General features: G+C 39.6%; 1 protein-coding gene across 3 annotated transcripts in view; it reads right to left on the bottom strand.

Annotated features, from left to right (window-relative positions):
- Positions 1 to 24,191, bottom strand: part of LOC123784713 (S-adenosyl-L-methionine-dependent tRNA 4-demethylwyosine synthase TYW1) — a 210,644-nt gene that overhangs the window by 89,907 nt on the left and 96,546 nt on the right. For all 3 annotated transcript variants that reach the window (XM_087868361.1, XM_087868364.1, XM_045786138.2), the window contains 2 exons: positions 21,701 to 21,878; positions 3,527 to 3,662 (listed from right to left, as the gene is read on the bottom strand). In XM_087868361.1, coding sequence (XP_087724487.1) covers positions 3,527 to 3,662; positions 21,701 to 21,878 — 314 coding nt within the window. The remainder of the gene's footprint in view (positions 1 to 3,526; positions 3,663 to 21,700; positions 21,879 to 24,191) is intronic.

Raw genomic sequence — 24,191 nt, forward strand, 5'->3', positions numbered from 1 at the left:
ATGTAAAAAAGCATCCCCCCAATAAAAGTACTTTAAATATCAGCAGTTGTCTTAAGGTCCTGGATTTATAGGTAACTTCTTTCCTTATTTCTTTATATTTCTCTTTACTTCCCCCAAATGTCCATAATGAACATGTAATGTTTTTATGATCAGAGACAAGGAAGTCACATATTAAATGTTTGTTTTTTAATCTGCAAATTGTAGGCCATGTGGATACACTGACTTATCTAAATATTAGATACAAAGCTATCTCAATGTATAATAAGCCCTTCTTTTTTTTTTAATGATTTTTTATTATATTATGTTAGTCACCATACAGTACATCCCCGGTTTCCGATGTAAGGCTCGATGATTCATTAGTTGTATATAACACCCAGTGCACCATGCAATACGTGCCCTCCTTACTACCCATCACCGGTCTATCCCATTCCCCCACCCCTCTGAGGTCTTCAGTTTGTTTCTCATAAGCCCTTCTTAACAATGAAACAATATTAACTCCAATAACGTCAGGTCAGAGCATGCTCACATCTGCAGAAAGAATGCTAATGTTCTGATATCCAAGAAAGTGTAATGCAAAAAACTATTTTTGTTTTTCTTTTCAAATATGAGGTTTCAAGAATATCGGTATCACTGCTTATCCTACTGGATCTTCAAGCTGGCATAATAACATGCCGGAAGAAACACATCTGGTCACGCTGCTGATAAAAGTCTACTGCCAAAGGTAGGCAGTGTTGTCTTGTACAAGATGGATTTCTCTTTTTTCAAAAAAGGACTGTTTGACAAGTAGCTATTGTGGACGGAAATTGAAGCTAACACGTTTTTTGCTGTGTTATCTTGATGGAATTGCTTTTTAGCTCCACATACTCAAGTACTAATATATTTCTCTCCTCATATTTGAAACGGAACATTCTGACAAAGGATAAAGATCTGGAAGTGTAAACATTATACTTGCCAAGAGTTAAAAAATAAAACAAAATATCCTCCTACCTTCTTCTACTTTGGGTTGCATTAGCTCATAAATAGGCTGAAAATCTTAAGACAAATCAAATTTCTCTGTTTATAAAAGTTCAAGAAATTCTTTCTCTTCTAATGCCTTTCCTTGCTAAGCCTGAAACAAGTAACAAAAAGTACTCAAGTACTAAAAGCCTAAACAAGTACAAAAGATGATAGTATAGATATAGAGATGTTCTAATTAAAATAGCTGAAAAGTCACTCTTATTTAAAAGTTTTTATTTAAAAACTCAAAAAAACAGATTACAAGTCTGACCCTAGCTAGTAAGTATAGTTACAATATAAATGTTTTATTTTTGAGTGTTAAACAGCAGTAAAACAGACCTTTCTTGATGGAATCTACTGTACCAATAACATTAGATATTCAGAAGAAGATAACATAGCTACAGTGAACTTAAGAAAACTTTTAAGAGCAGCTTCCTGCCACAGATATTCTTTCTTAAATGGCAATGTAAACGATACAATAAGAAACATGAATTCTAATTGCTACAAAATGCTTAGAATGCGGTTGCCCTGATCTACCAGCAGATAGTTCTTGTTTTTTTTTTTTTTTTTTTTTTAAGTAGCCTCCACATCCAGCACGGAGCCCAACACGGGGCTCAAACTCATGACCCATGAGATCATGACCTGAGCTGAGATCAGGAGTCATGGATGCTTAACTGATTGAATCACCCAGGTGCGCCATCTGCCAGCAGATAGTTTAAAGGGCCCAATGGAAGTTTTCCAACCAGAGTTACATGGACACAAAAATGATGTTATATGTAAAAAGCTCACAAGTTAGAAAATACCACAGAAGTTTAAGTTACCGCATTACTTTCAATGAGCCAACCCAAAGTAGTCAGAATTGAAACGGACATGTAAAGGCTTGTAACTTCATGATAAGAATGCATTTTGTGGAAAATTTTGGCCAAAAGAAACAAAAAGAAGCCATTAAGCCATTCTACCAATGCCCACTTGTCATCTGCCACACCTGATGTGTCTGATAATGCCAGCTCCTGCTGTTCGCTTTCCAAGTGCATTCTGACTTGTATGCCATGTATCTCCTGTCTCAGCAACAGATAAAGGTGATAGAGCTAAGGGTGAAATCCGGAGACAAAGAGACTTCAGGAACCCAGAAGCACCTAGCTTGCTGGCTTTATCAATAATCCGAGACAGATCAGAAACCAAATGCCTATTTTGCATTACCTAAATAATGTCAGTGTTAATCGCCAAATCACCAAAAACAAGGTACTGGTTTAACTTCTCCAGCACAAAACGGGGGAAGGAGGGGTTCTAAATATCTGAACAGTCAAGAAACTGTGTACGTACATTTTACCACGACAGAGCTCTGCTGAGTTTCCACCCATTCATTCTTTTAAGAAACACTTTCAAATACCATTAAATGTGCTGTGCTAGACTTTGTGTGGAATTCAGACAGGAGTAAGGAATCCAGTTGAGGAGAAGAGAAGCTAAGATAAAACAGAAGAAATAATGTGCGTTTATAGATATAAAACTTAAGAAAGGAGACAGGGACGGCTGTTTGCCACTGGAAAAGGCTTCAAAATTGAATGATGAAGCTGAGCCTTGGAGGTCACATAGGATTTCTACAAGTCAAAGAAATGGAAAGAAAGGACAATCTCGGCTCTGAGGAGGTAAGCAAAGACTCAGAAAAAGTGCTGGGTGCATCTGCAGAAATGCCAACAGAAGCAGGCAAGTATTGCCCTCCTAGGCCAGACGGTGATGGATTAGGAATAGTAAAGTAAATGCTGGGCAGAGGAGAGACAGGGGGGTTTCTGGGATGATGAGTACCAGATGTGGCCTGCACAAGTCACTTGGGATGTTTAAAATGTAGATTCTCAAATCCCACTAGGAAAAAGAAATTGTAATTTTTGAAACTCCCGTAGTGCTTCTCATTATCTGTCATGTTTGGGTAAAGTGTGAAGAACTGTAGGCAAAAGCAGAGAGGACAGGAAAGGGGAATTGCTACAAGAGAAGAAGAGAGGCAGAACTAACAGAAAATACCAACTACTGAGACACGGGGTTAATGGAAAAGAAGAATCAGAAGGTTACGTGAGATCTAATAGGAAAATAAGTATGACGTAAGAGAAGACATAAGAAAGGGCAAATGCTGGCAGAGAAAGATGAAATCTGGGCATCCTGAGATTGTGTTCCTTACTGGGTAAGAAATTCGGTCTTAGAAATTCAAGAAAATTAACCTCATATTTGAACATATACTATTTGCTGGCACCTCTTTTAGGGCTGCTATGAGCTGCTACTTTGCCATGTTTTATTAATTAACTTTGGGAGCGTGTATCTCTCTCCCTAAATACACGAAGGGCAAATTATACATATAAGGCAGAGTGTTACAAACTTAAGAGGAACTCAATAAATATTTATTGAATAATGTAAGTGGAAGTCTAAAAAAAGGTTGAAGGTTTTATTCTTTTTTTATTATTATTTTTAAAAGAATAGGAAAAAAAACCTCTCTCCACTTCTTTTCTCTCTCTCTCTCTTTTAAAGATGTCATAATTCTTACCTTTGCTGCCAAGGCTTTTAAGCTGTCGAGGAATCTCTGCCAGAAATCCTTGAAGAGTGGGCGGTCGATTTTCTTCAGGCTATCTTTGGTGCTAGCATCCACACTGACATATAGCTGGGTAACTGGTTTGAGGTTCCTTTGTAATTTAAAAAAACAAAAAACAGGGAAAAAAATTATGCCTGTGTCAGGTTTTTCATGATGTAAAATTTACAGTCTATAATAGACATGGTAATTAAACATTTCAGGGGGTCTACAGGCTTCTACCTCTCCCAAAGGACTGAAGTAATGATTTTCATAATGTGACAGAATGGGCTGTCAGTTGATTATTTCTAACAATGACTGCATACCATTCTTAATAAACTGAAAGCACTCAATTACTTAAAATTGGTCCCTCTGCAAACACTAGCTTTTAGTGGAAAACAAAATGAGATCTAGCTTCAGGTCAGGCCCCATCAGCCCAGGGCAATTAGAAGGGGTCTCAGACTTGAGTTTCCCCATGAACTCTGCCATTCAAGCTTTATACAGCTGAAATGCCACAACCACGTGGTGTCTGTGCTGACAGGCCACCTTCTATCCTCAATTCACTGACGGAAGTTTTCTACGGAACAAGAAACAACCCAAAAAGCTCAAACCTTCTTTGAAAGGCACAAAGCCACAGCAGGATTTCACCTGTGCCTTGGAGAGCCAGAGTGGGTTTCAAGTCCAGCCTTGTGGGGGCAAACAATGACCTAGGGAGGGAGCTTGAAGCAATGCGGAGCTGTAACAGTAACCGAGCCTTTATAAAAGAGCACAACCCCTAAGAAAAATGTATGTTGCAGATTATTCTTCTTTGCCTTCTTGATCAGTTTCCATGAATACCACTCATTCTCCACTTCTCTCAAACTCACGGATTCATTTAATGAAAGTCATTCATTCTTATCTACTCTACTAGTTGCCAGTTATACTTTAAGTCCAGACTATATTCTTTCCATAACCTCCCTGTTCTCCCTTCAAATGAGTCTCAAGGGGCACCTGGGTGGCTCAGTCAGTTAGGCGACTGCCTTCGGCCCAGGTCATGATCCCACTGTCCTGGGATTGAGCCCCACATTGGGCTCCCCGCTCAGTGAGGAGCCTGCTTCTCCCTCTGACCCTCCCCCACTCATGCTCTCTCTCTCACTCTCTTTCTCAAATAAAATTTTAAAAACAACAACAACAAAACCAGATCTCATAATTCATCTTCTTCAATAAATTTGCAACTAGAATGAAATTTCCCTTTAATAATGCTTTGACCAAATTCTCCCACTATTAACTTTCTATAACTATTCCAGAATTTGTATTTACCCCCAGAATTCATTTATGCATTTTTTTTGCTTCAAAGTCTATGCACGTTTAAAAATTGAAATATAATTCACATGTCATAAAATTCACCATCAAACTGGTTTTATGTTTTTGTATCTATCAATATCAGCCTTATCAATCTTTGAATGTGAGACCTTGAAGGGCAGGAACCCTATTTTTTTTATCCAGCCATACAGGCAGGTACTTAAAGCTACTTTTTACTTGATATTGTTGACTTGAGCTAACCTAACTTTTGAGGGCATGCAGGCCAAACAAATGCTTAAAATGATCTGGCTTAGTGACATATGGAAAAATCGGAAGGGTCTAAACCCAAAGTTATTAAAAGTGGAGAAGCTCTAACCAAAGTTAAGAAGTGATTAAAATACTGGCAGACTCATTGCTTTAATCCCTCTCCAATGCTGGCATACAAAGGGAATCCTGAAAAGTTCAATCTTGTGTCACTACTGAGCAAAGGACATCAATTACTGAAAATGAAAAACAGGAGGATACTGTTAATGGCAGCATTCTGTCTCACCATCCCTTTTGCTGGGAGCCTCTTCAATAACAGAGAGGCTATGCTACCTTAACTGGACTTTATGTTTTACAAAAAATAAAAGAGATTGTTTTAATGGATACTGCTGGCTATCATTATCTGATACTTACAGGACTTTGTCATAAAGCTGCCTAATGCAAAATGGCAACTGGCTTGACCTTTTCACTATCCTTTATAACTACTTAAGATTATGAACAGTAAATTCCAAAGGCCATAGTTATTTTACAAACCTCCATCATTTGCCAAAAAAGGAAGCCCTGGACACTAACAGTACCAATAAGAAATTTTAGTCGGTACTAAATGTCTGAGATGCTATGATCAAGGAAGTTTATACATCTCTTACCAAAGAGCAGAGGAAGCATGAAGAGGAGGAAAAGTCCCTAGGAATTACAGAACTTACTCCTAAGCGACTCGAAACATTAACAGTACCTTGGAGAAATTTTCTGAGCCTCAAGGATCTTATGTCTGCCTACTGTTGGCCTCTATTTCCAAAGGACAAGCAATAAGGTTCTCAGCGTGGTCATTTATCTGTCACCATTCTATACAGAGATAGCATCATTTTCGTTCCAAAAAAGCAAGAGAATGCTATAACCTTAAAACAATGATAATAATTTGTGTCTGAGAGTCTCACATTGCTGCTGAGAACAATTAAAAAGGACAATAAAATAAAAGGGAAATACAATCCTAAACCCAGTCCCCAGTGAAAATGCCCAATGAATCTTGACAAGATTATTGCGACGATCCTTTGTCCTGCTCGTTTTAAAGCTCTGAGTTAAGAGGAATCATATATATAAATGCACTGACAACTGAACATAAAAATCCCTCTTCCTTTTTGCCTTTCTGTAGAGATGAGCAGGCCATTGGCTTGGAAGGCAGAACAAGGCCTACCAATGACTAAAGCAAGGAAAAAAGGAAAAGAGATTTATATTTGCAAGAAATCAAATGGCTTAAAGTTTGATGCTCCTATTGAACAAAATTAAATAAATAAATAAATAAATAAATAAATAAATAATAAATAAATAATAACCGAGTGGTCCATACATCCACCACCATTAAAACCAGAATCCCTAAGACCATCTGGGGCTGTTAGGTCTGGCCAGATAATTTAGGAGGAAAAGAGGAGGAGGATGAAGGAAAAGGGAAGGATTTACTGAGTATTCATCATGCGTTGGGTGCTCTGTGCTCTGTGCTTTACCATCCATGAAATCTTCTCAGTAAAACAACAAGGTAGTTGCTACTTCTGCCAATTTCAGACATGACGAAACTGAGATTCAAAAGGTTAAGCAGCTTGTTCAAGAATCCACAAGTGTCAATAGTGACATCTGAGCCGAGATGTGACTCCAGAGCCTGTTCCCCAGCCCTGCACCACAATGCCTCCATCAGAATGGTCAGTTCACAAACAGTGCCGGCTGGCGCTTTGTCAAAGAAAGCCAAGAGCAGTATTTCAAGCCTCACTGCAGTATTTCTCCAAGTGTGGTCAGGACCACCTGCATCAGAAGCACCTGCAAACTCAGGTTTTTGGGCCTCTCTCAAGACTGAATCACTTTCTAGAAATGGAGCCTTAGAAAGTGTATTGTTATGTTAGTTTCAAGAACCTCTCAACACTGATCAAAGACGCTGAAGACACAAATGGGAAGACATCCCATGTTCATGGATCAGAAGAATTAATATGGTGAAAATGAAAATGTCTATAATGCCCAAAACTATCTATAGATTCAATGCAATCCCTACCAAAATTCCAATGGCACTTTTTACAGAAAGAGAAAAAACAATCCTAAACTTCGTATGGAACCACAAGAAGACTCCAAATAGCCAAAGCAATCCTGAGGAGGAAAAAAACAAAGTGCAAAGCATCATACTTCCTGATTTTAAACTATAATACAAAGATAAAGTAAAAAAAAACAGTATGGTATTAACACTAACATTAAAACATTAACAACTTTAGGGGCGCCTGGGTAGCGCAGTCGTTAAGCGTCTGCCTTCGGCTCAGGGCGTGATCCCGGCGTTATGGGATCGAGCCCCACATCAGGCTTCTCCACTGGGAGCCTGCTTCTTCCCCTCCCACTCCCCCTGCTTGTGTTCCCTCTCTCGCTGGCTGTCTCTCTCTCTGTGTCAAATAAATAAATTAAATCTTTTAAAAAAATAAATAAAAAATAAAACATTAACAACATTAAAACAAACAGACAAATGAAACAGAATCAGGAATCCAGAAATAAACCCGTAAACTAATACTTGACAAGGGAGCCAAGATTATTCAATATGGAAAGGACAGTCTCTTCACTAAATGGTTCTGGGAAAACTGGATATTCGCATACAAAAAACAAAACTGGACCCCTATCTTAAAACGCTCACAAAAATTAAGTCAAAATGGATTAAAGACTTAAATGTTGGGCCCAAAACTGTAAAACTCCTAGAAGAAAACATAGGGAAAAGGTCTTTCACAAGCACAAGCAACAAAAACAAAAATAAGCAAGTGGAACCACATCAAATTAAAAAGCTTCTGCACAACAAAAGAAATGATAACAAAATCTAAGCAGCAACCTACAGAATGGAAGAAAATATTTGCAAATGATATATCTATTCGTGTTTAATATCCAAAATATATAAGGAACTCCTACAACTGAAGAGCAAAAAAACTTAATCTGATTTTTAAAAATGGGCAAAGGACTAGAATAGACATTTTTTCCAAAGAAGACATGCAAATGGCCAACAGGTACTTGTAAAGGAGCTCAACATCACTCATCAGCAAGGAAATGTAAATCAAAATATCATATCACTTCACCACTGTTAGAATGGCTGTTATCAAGAAGACAAGATAACAAGTGCTGGCGAGGATGTGCAGAGGAAAGGGAACCCTTGTGCACTGCTGGGGGGAATGTAAATTGGTACAGTCACTATGGAGGCTCCTCAAAAAATTAAAAATAGAACTACCATATGATGCAGCAATCCCACTTCTGGGTATTTATCCAAAGAAAATGAAATCAGTATCTTGAAAAGATATCTGCATCCCCACGTTTACTGCAGCATTATTCACAATAGCCAAGACATGAAAACGTGTCTATCAACAGATGAATGGATAAAGAAAGTGCCATATTATTCAGCCATGAGAAAAAAAGGAAATTCTGCCATGTGCAACATGACGGATGAACCTGGAGGACATTATGCTAAGTGAGCTAAGCCAAACACAGATAGACAAATACTGCATGAACTCACTTATATGTGGACTCTTAAAGAAAAAGTTTCCACTAGCTGTTTTCTTCCCTGTGTATGGGCCATACTCTCACTTCTTTGTCTAGTTCACGATTTTTTAAATAAACATTTAACATTTTAAATACTATTATGTGCAATTCTGTATATTAGATACCTCCCAACCCAGGGTTGCTGTTTTATCTGTTTGTTGCTGTTTTTGTTGTTACTGAACTACGTTGGTAAATTCTGTATTCTTTCTTGTGTTTAGCCTGTTCCGTTAGCTTAGTAGTCTGCTGGTGATTGGCCAGAAATACCCTTAAATGCCTTCGACCAGAAAGGCTTCCAGCCTTTGCTGAAGGTTCTGTGTGTATGTTGGGGCCTGCCTTCCATGCCCAGGCATGCAGTTGACAACTCTACCTCAGTTTTCACTGTCTGCTTGCTCAAGACATCAACATCAGGCGACGGGCTGCCTACGGGCTGGCTTCTAGCTTCCCAGGAATACACTGGAGCTTTTCAAAGTTCACTATGAACATCTCATTCCCCAGCTCTTCCTTTTAATTTCTTTAGTTAGCTTGATTGCCGATAACTGCCGATAACGAGCAACACCCCAGAGAAAAGCTTTTTCACTGGACAGAATGTGAGTCACTTCAAATAAAGACAACCCCTGTGCGTGAGGGGTTCAGGGAACTGCCACATAACCCACATGATGACAAATCTCTGGAAATGGGACTCTGAAGGAGCTCCAACTCTGTTCTGCCCCCTCCCCTGGCTGCCAGGCTGCTGGCTTTTACTATGACTATAAGCTATATGGTTTAAGGCTACTACAGAGCTGGGCGAGTGGGGATGGAATAGGACATATTAAGACACCATGAGAAGGAAGGGAAGAATGAAGGGGGGGTGAACAGAAGGGGGAATGAACCATGAGAGACTGTGGACTCTGGGAAACTGAGGGCTTCAGAGGGGAGGGAGGTGGGGGATTGGGCTAGGCCGGTGATAGGTATGAAGGAGGGCACGCATTGCATGGAGCACTGGGTGTTATACGCAAGTAATGAATCATGGAACTCCACATCAAAAACTAGGGATGTACTGTATGGTGACTAACAAAACAAAATAAAAAATTAGTATAAAAAAAAGACACCATGAAGCTTAGGACATGAAATAGGCCATATTAACATACCACAAGGCTTACTGTTCCTACTGAGATTCAGCCATTTTTCTAGAATAAATGCTCCTCAGATTGTTGGGTACCTACAAGAAAAAGTTGATTCTGACAATTTTTGCTAGTGTTCTCATTGTTTTTATAGAGGAGCAGGTTTTGAAGGTCTGTACTCTGTTATTCCTGCTGACATCTATCCCATAAGTTTTGTTTTTATTCCCATCATTATCCATTACAATATTTTCGACGTCCATTGTGATTTCTTCTTGAACCCATAAGTGAATTAGAAGTATACTGCTTAAATTACAAACACAATGGAATATTCTATTAATCTTTTTGTGTTGATTTATAGTTTAATTCCAGTATGTTCAGTACCATGCTCTATATGATTTCAATACTTTGAGGAAACTTGCTATAATGCCCAGCATATGGCCACTAGGTAATCAGTCTGCAATCAAGTTCCATGCTCTTGAAAAAAATTATATTTCAAAGTCTCTGGTTCCAATGCTCTATTTCTGTAATATAGGCGAAATTTGTCGATTTCGTTGTTCAAATCTTCACTATTGCTATTGATTTTAATTTGCTTGTTTTAACAGTTTGAGAGAAGTATGTTAAAAGCCTACTACTTCTCCTCATAGTTCTTTCAATGTTGAGATTATGTTATTGACTGTTTACAAGTTTTAAATTGTTATATTGTTTTATGTTCCTGGTGGGTTTAAAATTTTATTATTAAGAAATGTCTACCTTGTCTCAAGTAATGGTGCTTGTCTTAAAGTATACTTTGACCAAATTATTATCTAGCCTACGTTTCCAATGGTGAAACTCCTAAGTGTTTTCATGTATTATCTCATATACTCACAATGCCACTATGAGACCGTCATGATTACAAAATCAGTTCACAGGTTAGGAAACTAGGCCCTGAGAGTTATCTTCATGTCACTAAGACAGCAAGAGATTCAGTTAGGATTCTAACCAGATCTTTTCTAGACCAGAGCCCAGCTCTTAACACCTGACTGTATTTCCTCTCTCTTTTTTTAATCTGTCTAGACCTGCATGTTTTTTTTTTAAAGATTTTATTTATTTATTTATTTGAGCGAGAAAGAGAGAGAGCATAAGCAGGGGAAGGGACAGAGGGAGAAGCAGACTCCCCATTGAGCAGGGAGCCCAATGTAGGGCTTAGTCCCAGGACCCTGAGATCATGACCTGAGCCAAAGGCAGGCACTTAACCAACTGAGCCACCCAGGCACCCGTAGACCTGCATATTTCTGAAAAGTATTCGATCAATTCATAGACACAAGAAAAGACATACATTTTAAACCTTAACATATTTACTACAAACGAAACAGGCTGGGAGGGGGGAAAAGATTCTATTGAAAGGATCGGGTGATATGTATAATCTTCATTTCACTGGAAGCTGTTTTCTGTAACCACTTTGAGCTAACAAATACAAGAAAACTATTTTCATTAAAAATCATGCATTTCTTCAAACATTCACTAAGCATCTAATATGTGAAGAGCTAATTTCTAGAGGTTCTCTAACACATATGGTAAATGTCTTAGCAAAAACTAAAGAAAACAAAACATACAGAGCAAACAAAATAACAGAAATACTGATGGAAAAAGCAAAACAAAGCGAATGAAGTTCACAGTTTCAGAAGAAGGTGCTCAAAAGTAAAAGAACGAACGGACAAATCCGGTGGGGGTGGGGAGGTCTGAGAAGTTAAGCGCTAACTGTGCACAGTTACATACGGACCAGAGTTCTGTCTTCACAGGATCAGCTGCTGGCACACAGAAAGCCGTGCATCAACAGTACTTACCAAAAAAGAAAAAACTGGATTTTAAATGTAAACTTAAAAATAAAACAAACAGATAAGAAAATAATGATAAAAGGGGGACTCCAGATGAAGCTAAGAGCGTGTCAGTCTACAAAGAGCTACAAAAAGTCTATAGAGAGCCTCTAAACCCTAAAACACTCATAAAAAGGGAGACACGGTCATAGGTTTCAAATGTCCACAAAGGAAGAACACCCCAGTTAGTTCTCTGCAAGTCCCCAGAGAGAAGAAACTACTCAGTGTGGTAGAACATCCCTCTCAACGACCTCATTACCTCACAACGAGATGCCTTTCAGGGGTCTGCTTTCAACAAGGTGTCCTACTGTAGGGCACCAGCATCACAGCCCAGAGCAGTCTGTAGGAAGGAGTAACACGGTGCGCCTAGCAGAACAACGGTGTGATGGACCGCTCTGACTGCAGGGCTGAATGCAAACACGGACTGTACAGAATTAGAACGAGGGTCATCAACTCACAAGCCTATAGGGGCCAAGGATATAGTGTGAGTCAAGCAAGCCACTTTTAAAGGAGAAAGTTCTCTGGAGACCAAAACACAGAGTGCATAGGAAACACACAAGAATATTCTTTCCTTACTCAAAGCGATATGCTTCCATTTTCCTTGACCATGTGGTACCTTCCATGGTTTCATATTTGTTAGAAATGGAGACAGAAACTTCTCTGCTGTAAGAGGATGAACCGTGAACTCCTCTGACAAGTGGCAGGTGACACCAGCCTCATGACAGAGGAGACAACAAAATGGGGAAGAGTCTGGCAAGCTGAAAACCACAGGCTTCTTCGAAAAGATAACCATTACTTGGTGTGATATTGTATAATACGATATATTTACTTATGCCTAGTTCCTGGCATAAAGTTCCTAAAACCCTTGGCATTTCCTGAGTGACAGAGGTGAGAGAAGCATCCTTTGTTACCCATCATAGCCCCCTTCAACCATAAAGATTTACTTTAATAATGAGGTGACTCCTGGTGGCCCCTAGACAGCTTCATGATAGGAGCTGGTTGCCAGGAGAACCAACCATGTAATTAGAGGGTTGGAACTTTCAGACCCACCCCCCCCAACCTCCAGGGAGGGGAGACAGGCTGGAGATTGAGCTAATCACCAACTGACAAAGACCGACCCAATCCTGCCTATGTCCTCGAACCTCCACAAGCCCTCTACATGATGGGGTTCCGAAAGCTTCCAGGCTGGTGAACACACTGAGGTACTGGGGGGAGGGGGTGTGCCTGGAGACGGGATCAAGCGGAGCGCCCCCTCCCCCATACCATGTCCCACACATCTCTTCCATTTGGCTATTCCTGAGTTGTATCCTTTATAACAAACCAATAATAGTAAGTTAATGGTTTTCCCTTTTTCTGTGAGCTGTTCTAGCACATTACTGAGCTTGAGGAGGGAGTCGTGGGAGGTCCCAATCTATAGCTGGTTGGTCAGAAGTCCAGGCGCAATCTGGAACTGCGCCTGATATCTGAAGTGGGGCAGTCTTGGGAGGCTGAGCCCCTAAGCTATGCAGTCTACACTAACTCCAGGTAGTGTCATAACTGAACTGAATCGCAGGACACCCAGTTGGTGTCCACGGAGAACTGGAGAATTGCTTGGTGTGGAAAAACCCACATGTCTGGTGTCAGAGTGCAGTGAGTAATAAAACCAGGTAAGAGTGAAGTGTTCTGGTATTGTAAAAAACACACTTTATACTTGGCTTTTAACAATTCTTGCCAGACTGTCCTTTCCAAAAGTCAGAAATTCAGATTTCATGCAAAATCTCTGGATGTTAACTGTTGGCTCAAAAAACAAACCAAAAAAGCTTTTAAAGGGGGTGCAGGACAAATAAAACCTACTTCTGATCAACTGCCAATGTCAAACCTTTGGTCTTAACAACCAACCCTCCAGCCATCCCATAAAATTATCACTTTTTTTTTTCAATTGAGTTCCTAAAAAATACAGAGTCCCAGTGGTTCAAGGTTATCCTCCTTGACCACTACAGCCCGTTGTGCCACACAGTAGACTACAAACATGGCCATAAACTCCTCCTCTCCCTATATCCACGTCCCCTTGCCCTGCAGCTGGGACTGCCCTCTCAGCCGGGACTTGCTTTGGCCAATGGAAGTGAGCAAGTATGACGCACGCAGTGGCTCAAAAGAGGCTTCTGCCCTGAAGCTCGCCCTCTTGTGCTGCTCTGATATCCTTCCACCATGTGATGAAGTTCAGACCAGCGTACTGGAAAGTAAGAAGCTCCATGAAGAGGGGCCCCAGTTGTCCCAGCCATGGCCATCATAAACCAGCCAGCCCAGCAGATCTGCCAACTGACACATGAACAACACCGAGACCAGCAAAGCCAGCTGACCCAGAATTATGAGCTAAATAAATGGTTGTTAGTTTGAGTGACTCGGTTTTAAGATGAATGATCACAAGAAAAGATAACTGGTAAGATGCTACCACATCTCAGGGAAACGCCTGCCAAAAATACCACTATAAAACCACGTTTTTTTGGCGGAATTAAGAGGGCCTTTCCTCAAGAGAAAAGGCTTTTATGGCCCAACCGCTACCAGTCCTATTATTAATACGAAGTGCCTTACGTATTCTGGTAGCTTTTATTAACCCCTGTGTTTACAAAATCATAAAGCTGCACCGAATCTAACAGCTTTCTCATTTGCCCGAGGTGTTAGCTTCTATCCTCCATAATCCTTGCGGACTACTCACTGTAAAAACTCCCCTTGGTGGGAGAACTGTCAGCAAAAAGCCACATACTTTGGAGCTGGAGGGGAGACTGAAATTCTCTTAAGGAAAAGTTAAGTATCATGAAAAGGCAAGTAGTCTGAATGTACACTTGCGTGTGGGTCAAGGGAAGGCCAACTGACAAAATCAAGAATCTCCTTAGAAGGTATCAAAGTATGGGTGGTACTGCAGTAACTTAGGAAAAAAAAATTTTTAATTAAAAAAAAAATTAGTAAACTGACAATTACCCAGAGCACATTATTACTTCCCAGAGCATGCTCAATGATAAAATGGTTACAAGATGTTCACTTGATAGCTCAACTGAATGAGCTGACCTGCTGTATAGAATTAGCACTATAAACATTAGGGGTAACTTCCAAAATTCATGGCCTCTGTTCTATATTCATAAATCTATTGCCTTGTTTTTCTGAAAGGAAATTAAGACACCAGAAACAACTGGTAGTTGGATTCTTCCAAATTCACAGAAATGAAACAGTATGATCTGTACTCAGAGAAGTATTTCTCTTTCCATTTTCTCTTGGGCCAATGGGTTAAAGTGAGAGAGCGCTTAGATCAGCTCAAAGAGGCCTCAAGTCAGGAAAGTATTCGTTTAAAAGTAGGGGTAGCTCAGGACTATTTCGTTTCACCAGTGTACAGTCCAGACTACTTGAAACTCATAGTTTTAGAACACATCTTAGTATCTGGTATGTCAAATCTAAGAGCTCTTCTTTTAACTTTTTTCTGAACTATTCACATCATTCTTTGGGGAAATGTGGGGGGAGGAAAGTTCCCTTGTATTTAGGACTCCCAACACCTGGGCATATCTGTTATTGCCATGCCAGTAGACCGCTCTGCATTAGAGAAAGGGACACCTAAGACGTTATGCTCTTCAATCCATCTATATTAGGGTATCAATTATCAGAAAATCTCAGATCCTAGCAATAGTGTGTTGATCCTAGCAATAATTGTCAATCTCAGCTTTGGGTTTTTTTCCTCTGTCTAAATAGGTATTTCAATAAATAACCAAGATATGCCAATTCTTTGAGGTCCAAACTTGCAATGGCTACTTCCCGCATATTCTCTCCTTTGCCCAGTGAAGGACATAACTAAAGAAGGGACGCACACCCCTGAATTATGGCGCCCTTGATACAGGAGCTCAAAGAATGCTTTAAAAATCCAAAAAGGGAACTCCCCTTTTCTGAGCATTCTTTCTTTCTTGAGTACCCCTCATAGGGTGTACCCTTCCATTTTTTTAAACTCTTGCGTTCAACATCAGAGAAATCTGCTAATTTCCTATTCCCCCGCCCCTGCCACTTCACTTCTTCCTCTTTGTCTCCCTCCCAATTGACCATTGCCCATTCTAACAGACTGGTTTAATCAATGCCTTTGTATCCCATTTTTCACGGATGGCAGTCAAGACCAGTATGGACATCGTGTCGTATCATGATCCCCCTGCTGACAAGAGGAGGCTCACCAGTGAGAGTGGGGAAGAAAGACCCAAGGACAGTTTCTGAATGTTCACTATGTGCCAGGCATTTTGCTGGACACTTTCAAGTACACAGCTTATTTATATCTCTCTGTAATTTTCTTCAATCCGTAAGCATTTGCAAGGAGTACTGTGCGTGAGCAAACAATGAATCATCTTATCATTTTGCAAAGAATTACCTACATTCCACTTCTGGAAGATTTAATTCTTTTTTACACACATATGCCTCAAATTTGGGATAGACTCCCTTTTTGTATATGTTGTGTGTATATAAATCCCAACACCTCTCTATCCCAACTTCTCCCTCATGAGCCATCTGAAAACCCAGGGGTTTTAAACCTAACGAAAATGTTTAAAAAGGAATGGTAACCCATGCAAAATTTATACATTGACATTTTAAAAGCGTTTCCCTTTTAACTTTACCTTTTTCTACAACTTGAAAAAGTAATATTTTAGCTATCCTGTGACAATGTCACTGGTTTTCTCATTATTGCCCAGGAGCCAATTTTAACCAACTCTCTGACTTCCTATGATGTTAAATTTTAAACTGACTTTGTGCGTGCCTGTGTATGATTTTTTTTTTTTTTACAAACAATAGTGTCTTTTTTATTGACTAAACTGGACATGTGACACTGGGTAAGTTTAAGGTGTAGAGCATGTTACATTTATATATGTAATATGATTACCAATGTAACATTTATCACATAATATAATCATAGTACAGTATTATTATCTATATTCATTATACTGTGCACTAGGTCTCTACGGGTTATCTACTACTTGTTACAAGTTTATACCTTTAAATACCCTCCATCATTCCCTGATAACCACCATTTTATTTCTTTTTTTTTTTTTAAACAAATTTAACTTTTTGAGATTCCACATATAAGTGATATCATATAGTACTTGTCTTTCTCTGACTTGCATACCATAATGTGCTCGAGGTCCATCCAAGTTGCTGCAAATGGCAGGATAGCCTCCTTTCTCATCCGTGAATAATATTTCATTGTGTATATGTACCATACTTTTTTTAACCATTCATCTGATGATGGGCAGTTGGTTTGTCTCCATTCTTGGCTATTGTGAATAATGCTGCAATAAACACGGAAGTACATATATCTCATCAAAATCCTGTTTTCAGTTCCCTTGGGTATATATCCAGAAGTGGACTTGCTGGATCATATGGTAGACCTATTTTTAATTTTTTGAGAAACCTCCATATTCTTCTCCATGGTGGCTGCACCAACTTACATTCCCACCAACAAAGTATAAAGGTTCCCAGCACCTGTTGTCTCCTGTCTTCTCGGTGACAGCCATTTTAACAGGTGGTTTCTCACTGTGGTTTTGATTTGCATCTCCCGGATGATGAGTGATGTTGAGCATCTTTTCTTGCACCTGCTGGCCATTCTGATGTCCTCTTTGCAAAAATGCCTATTTAGTTCTTCTGCCCATTTTCTAATCAGATTGTTTTTTGTTGCTAAATTGACTGAGTTCTTTATTTATTTGGAATGTTCTATGTATGTCTGTTAAGTCCATTCGTTCTAAAGTGTGGTTCAATTCCAATGTTTACTTATTGATTTCCTGTCTCAATGTTTTCTTGATCCGTCCATTGCTGATAGTGGGGTTATCTGGGTCCCTACTGTTATTGTATTATTGATTTATACCTCAAGATCTCTTAATATATTTGCTTAATATATTTCGGTGTTTGGGTACTGGAACTGTATATATCTACAAGTGTTCTATCTTTTTGATGTACGGATTCATTTATCATTATATAGTGACCTTCTTTGTCTTTTGTTATGCTTTTTGACTTGGAGTCTATTTTTTCTGATATAGGCATTGCTCCACGTGCCTTCTTTTGATTTCCACCTGCTTGGACTGTCATCTTCCATCCTTTCACTTTGAGCCTATAGATGTCTTTAGAGCTGAAGAAAGTCTCCTATAGGCAGCATCTAGTTCAATCTTACGGGAGTTTTTTTGTTTTTAATCCATTCAGGCACTCTGTGCCCTGTGATTGGTGGATCCAATCCATTTACATTTCGGGTGATTATTGATATGTAATGATTTACTACTGCCACTTAATCTTTTGCTTTCCCATTGTTTCTTTTTCCTTCTGTTTCTACCTCTGTAAGTTGGTGGTTTTCCCTGGTGATTTGCTCAGTCTCCCCTCCTCTTTATGTTTCGTATCTATGCTCTACATTTTTGCTTAGTGGTTACCATGAGGATTACAAAAAACGTCTCATAGATAAAACAGTCATTTTTTCTGCTGATAGCAATTTATCTTGATTTGCCTATAAAGATTTCATCCTTTTTATTCACTATTTTTTATTTTTATGTTCAATTAGCTAACATATAGTACATCATTAGTTTTTGATGTAGTGTTCAATGATTCATTCATAACATCCAGTGCTCATCACAACACATGCCCTCCTTATTACCCATCACCCAGTTACCCCATCCCCCACCCCCTCCCTTCCATAACCTTTAGTTTATTTCCCAGAGTCCAGAGTCTCTCATGGTTTGTCTCCCTCTCTGATTTCTTCCCAGTTTTCCCTCCCTTCCCCTATGGTCCTCTGTGCTCTTCCTTATATTCCACATATGAGTGAAACCATATAATAATTGTTATTCTTTAATATTTTTGATGTCACAAATTATCTTCTCATGCTGTGATTTTTGTTACCAAGTTGTAGTAGCTACAATCATTTTTAATGCTTTTCCTTTACCTTTATACTATTATAATTAAGAGTTTAATATACTATTCAAAAAAAGAGTTACAGTCTTCTAATTCTAACTGTCCATTTACCACCTTCATCAGTTTTGTGTATTTTCATTTTCCCATTTCAGCCTGAAGAGCTCCTTGCAGCCTATCTCGTAAGGCAGGTCTAGTGGTGCAGAACTCCCCTCAGTTTTGGTTTGTCTGGGAAAGCCTTTATCTTTCCTTCATATCTGAAGGATAACTTTGCCAGATATTCTTGGGAGGCAGTTTTTATATTTCACTGTTTTGAAAAAATCATTCCACTCTTCCCAAAGCTATAGAGTTTCTGCTGAGAAATCTGCTGATAGCCTAATGCAGGTTCCTTTGTAAGTTACTGCCTTTTTCTCCCCGCTGCCTTTAAAATTCCTTACCATTGACTTTTGACAGTTTCAACATAATGTGTCTTAAAGAAGGTCTTTTCACATTGAGATAAGTGTTTTATTAGCTTTGTGGACTTGTATGTCCAGTTCCTTCCCCAGGTTTGAGAAGTTCTCAGCTATTATTTCTTTATGTTCTCTGCTCCCTTCTCTCTCTCTTATTCCTCTGGTATATACCCATTTATCTAATGTTGACTCTCCTAATGGAGTCCAATAGTTCTCACAGGGTTTCTTTACTTTCTTAAAATCTTAGTTCTCTCTCCTCTTCCACCTGAATCATTTCTAGATTCCTATCTTCCAGCTCGTAAATTCTCTCTTCCATCTGATCTGCTCTATTTTCAATGCTTTCTAAATGGATTCTTCATTTCATTCATTGAGTTTGTCCGCTCCAGAGTTTCTGTGTGGTTCTTCTTAAGAATTTCAATCTCTTTGGTATTCCTTCTATTCATTAATTTTATTCCTGAGATCATTGTATTGCCTTTCTACAAGCTTTCTTGTAGCTTGCTGAATTTCATCATAATAGCTAGTTTTGAATTATGTATCAGATTGCAATAGTCTGTGTTTTGGGGTTCGATTACAAGAAAATCATCATTTTCCTTTTGTGATATCATATTACCATGATTTTTCATAGTGTTTCATGAAAAGTGCCTCTGCCACTGCATCTAAAGCAGGAAACACCTTTCTTATTTAGGTAAAAGCCTTGTTTACTTTGATTCTAATAATTTTAACAGGTTAGTAATTGGAAGCCTTCCTTTTCTCTTCCAGAAGGTGGAGTTGCAGCACAAGTTTTTGGTTTCTCTTACTAGTGCTGACTCCCCACTAAGGCGGGGAGAGCTGTGCATTAAAAAAAAAAGGGGGGGGGGTGGCAGCACAGTGGAAGGAGGGGTGTGCTTAGCACCTTGGGCTTTGGGTGTGCCCCATGACCGGGTAGTAGGATCCTCAAGTCGGGGGTTCCCAGAGCTCAGTGGGCAGTCCTTTTGCCTAAATCCCCTGGGGCAGACAGCAGGAAACATACTTTCCTTCAGTTCTGTGTCTGCCTTCTTCCTTCCTTCCCTCCCTCCCCTCCCCCCCCTACTGTGGTCTCTCAGAGAGAGAAACAAGTTCTCCAGCTCTGTAGCAATCGCCTTCACCCTCCACTTGCTTTGCCAGAAGGGTGGTGCTGGCCCCCTACCAGACTTGTCCCTGCAGCCTCTGCTGCCACTCCCCTCACTCCACTGCCTCCTCCAATGCCCAATCCACCCACTTTTGGGTGCACACATGAATGCATCTCTCGGGTGTCCTGGTGTGCTGTAGAGAGGTGCTTTTCTTTGGTTACGCACGTCTGATTAGTTGTAAATGGAAGGCAAGAGAGAAAAGGAACGAGGCAGGCCTCCGTGACGCTGACATCACTCCAATACTGTCTTTTTATATTTGAAAATTATTTTCTGGGGCGCCTGGGTGGCACAGCGGTTAAGCGTCTGCCTTCGGCTCAGGGCGTGATCCTGGCGTTATGGGATCGAGCCCCACATCAGGCTCCTCTGCTATGAGCCTGCTTCTTCCTCTCCCACTCCTCCTGCTTGTGTTCCCTCTCTCACTGGCTGTCTCTATCTCTGTCGAATAAATAAATAAAATCTTAAAAAAAAAAAAAAAAGAAAATTATTTTCTCCTTTTTTTCTTGTTATACTCCTTTGGTCGGTATTTACAAAACAACTTTGAATTTTAAAAGATCATTGTCTTTTATTCCTATGTGGTAATTTCCCCAATATTTCACTAGCCATCTCCTGAGAACTTATAGGCTCTATACCAGTGACATGAACATAAATAAGCAGGGGTCACCAGTCTCAAACAACTCAGTCTTATGAGGAAGGCACAGGTAAATAAGTAAAATCTTATGTTTTTGGTGTTACAATATGTGCATAGTTCAAGTATAATGCAAAAACAGGTCATTTCCAGGCCCCAGAAGATGGTCATTTCTATCTGGAAAGCCTTCCCTCTAAGTCACCCAAACCAACTCAACACCTTACATGCTAAACATGCTCCTTACATGATCCTCTAGTGCTCCAGGGCCCCATAGTCCTAGCAATCAGCATGGCTGGAACCCCTCCAGTCATTGACTGGTCCTCTTCTATGCTGGGCTCTCAGAGCCATGCCGTTTGCCAAGCTGATCCATTACGTCTCGATAATGTCTTCTTTACGGCTCCTCATTCTCAAAGTCTTACCTTCATCTTTATGACTCTTACCTAAACAAACACTCTCCCATCTGCTTTCTGGCTCTCCCGTTTTAAACCACGCTAGCAGACTGCTCTGCAGGAAGCAAGATCTTTCCAAAGAACAGCACCTGAAGTCCTCTACAATCTACCCCCTACCTTTCAACTTGGTTTCCAGCTGCCAGTCTCTTTCACACACTCTGCGGTCCAAATGAACTATATTTACATAATGGTATCACAAATACCCTAACTTCCTACCTTTCTCGGGAGGTTCTTATTAAAAACTACAGCTTCCTACCTTTAAGATTTCAATTAAACGGTGGCTTCTCTGAGAAGTTTTACCCTATTTCTCCCCTTCTGGGGAAAAACAAAAAAACTGCATTCTCTTTTGAATTCCCCCAGCAATTGATTTGTGCCTCTATTCTTTTTACTGTTATCTTCCCTAACAGAATGAATTTTTTAAGAGTAGGCCCATCTCTCACCTCCAAAAAGCCAACATGTGTATGTAGGTAGTAATCAATAAGCCCTTTCGAATACCTGATGCCTTTCAGTCAAACACAGATCCAAGCAGAGTATCTTCATAAGCTGGATGTCTTACCTGATTTCCACAGGGAATTGTGCATTTGTGACCAGGAAACTGGAGATTTTGCACTCGTGGAGTAGTTTCAAAAACCTATTGATTTCTGGGTACATGATGGGTTCTCCCACAAGGGACAACGCACAATGCTTTACCACCATCCCTTCTTCGAAACGTTCTTCTTTGACACCTGGTACTCCTGGAGAACACAGTGAAAAGCAACAAGCTCTATAAGGCATGGGGAAACAATATCACTTTTTTCTTAATTAAAGATTTTTAATTTTTCTTAATTGTTCTTTGGTTATAGAAGGCAAATGCATTTTCTATATCATTCAAATAATACATAACAAGGGCGGGGGGAGCTAGAATTAGTAAATCAGAAAAATCAGCAATCTCATCTTCGGTTTTAATACTAATTAAACTACATGAATATAAGGAGGTGAAACGAACTTTGTTAGCTAATTATCCGGAATGCAGAACATATTACTTTCCATAATTTGCTTAGCTCTGTAGTCTTTCATGTTGGTCTAAGAAAATGAACTCAAATGTCTATCCACAGATAAATGGATACACAAAATTTAGTATAAATGTGCAATGAAGTATTATTCAGCCTTGCAAAAGGAATGCGATGCTGACAGGTGACAACATGGATGAATCTATGCTAAGTGAAAAGAGCCCAACACACAGGGACAAATGTACGATTCCACTTATTTGAGGTACCTAGAAGAGGCTAATTCAGAAAAACAGAAAGTGGAAGGTTACCAGAAGCTGGGAAGAGGGAGAAACGAGGAGTTATTTTTTCTTGGGTACAGGACTTCTGTTAGGGATGATGACAAAGTTCTGAAAATGGATAGTGGTGACAGTTGCACAATATTAAGAATGAACCTAATGACCCTGAATCTTATACTTTAAAAATGGCTGCACTGGTAAATATTCTGTTATGTATATTTTACCACAATAGAAATATGGGGGGAAGAAGCTGAACTCAGTATAAGGAAAAGCCTCTTCTAGACCAGTCATTTCTCCCTTCATTCCACAAGTATTCTGAATTGTGAAACTAAATGGAGTTGATCCAGAAGTATATAGGAGAGAAAATGAAGAACCCTGAACTTCTCTTCTCCCCTTTGGCTGCATGCCAGAGTCATCTGAGTGTCAAAAACGAGGTCCACTGCCAAACATTCTACTTAATTGGGGTGGGTGTAAACCAGGATAATGGGAGTGTTTAAAATTCTTCAAGTGATACTAATGTGCAGCCAGGGTCCAAAACCGCTACATAAACCAGAAGTCCCCAAATCTGTTTGCACCGTGGAATTGCCTGGAAAATCTTAACACTTCCAAACTCCAGACCCCAGCACAGACCAATTAAATCACAATCCTGGGGGAGACACACAGGCATCAGTGGTTTCTGAAGCTTCAATGTGCAAACAAGGTTGGGGACCACTGACACACACCACAGGTTCTCAACCCTCACCGGACACTGGAACTACCCAAAGCACTTGTAAAAATCCCAATGTCCAGGTGGTATTCCAAACCAGTTAAATCAAAGCCTCTGGGGATGGGACTCAGGCATTTGTTTGAACACTCCCCATTTGATTCCAGTGTACAGAGTGGGTTGAGAACTGTTCTCAATTCAAATGTAGTAGGCAATCATGACAGTCCCTCATTCTAAGACAGAATTTGGAAGACTTGGAAAGAGTATAAAAAGAGAAATAAAAATCTATCTCCTTTACTTCAGATACTTCTATCAATTAACTCAAGGTTGTTTTTCAAACCATAGAGTCTCTGAAGGACACAGATTCCTTGCAGACACTGGGGGTGGGAGGAAGCACGCTCATATTCCCTCTCAGCCACTCATCAGCTTCCCTGGAAACATAATTTCCTGAAAAGTAAAAAGTCCCTACCTCCAAGAATTTTTGTTGGCATTAAATGAGATAATGCATGTAAAAGGCTTCAGCAGAGTGCCTGGCACACAAGAAACATTTGTTAAGAATTTATTACCGCCATTATCCTGGTTTCTTAAAATGATGGAACCCCAGTCAATATCACCTTAACAACAACAACAAACCTGGAGAAAATAAAGTCAGATTTCACTGCTCATTTGTACCTTAGTTTCCAGGAAGTGATTTTATTTTATACACACACACACACACACACACACACAATCTATGTGGAAATAAGCAACTGCAACTAAATACCCAAGAGATCAAACTAACACAATACAGGCTAAAATCAGAACGATCTAAATGTGGCAGGTGATACCTGCTGTGATCACGATCTGACTGCAGTTCTGAGAATGTATTTCACACCAGTATTTTTAAATGAATAATTTTTTAGGTAACTGAAATCTAAGATCTTAAGAATCAAGTTTAAAAAAAAAAATGATCCTTAACTCACTATATGTTACCAAAACCACTCAGCAGTAAGCGTAACATTTCCTTTTTATACAAAATATCATTAACTTTAATTCCCCCAATGAGCAGATGAGTAGAAGGACAGATTTAACCTCAACTGC

This window comes from Ursus americanus, chromosome 2 (assembly GCF_024610735.1).
Source record: "Ursus americanus isolate L20-20 chromosome 2, mUrsAme1.1.p, whole genome shotgun sequence".
Taxonomy (NCBI): Eukaryota; Metazoa; Chordata; class Mammalia; order Carnivora; family Ursidae; genus Ursus; species Ursus americanus.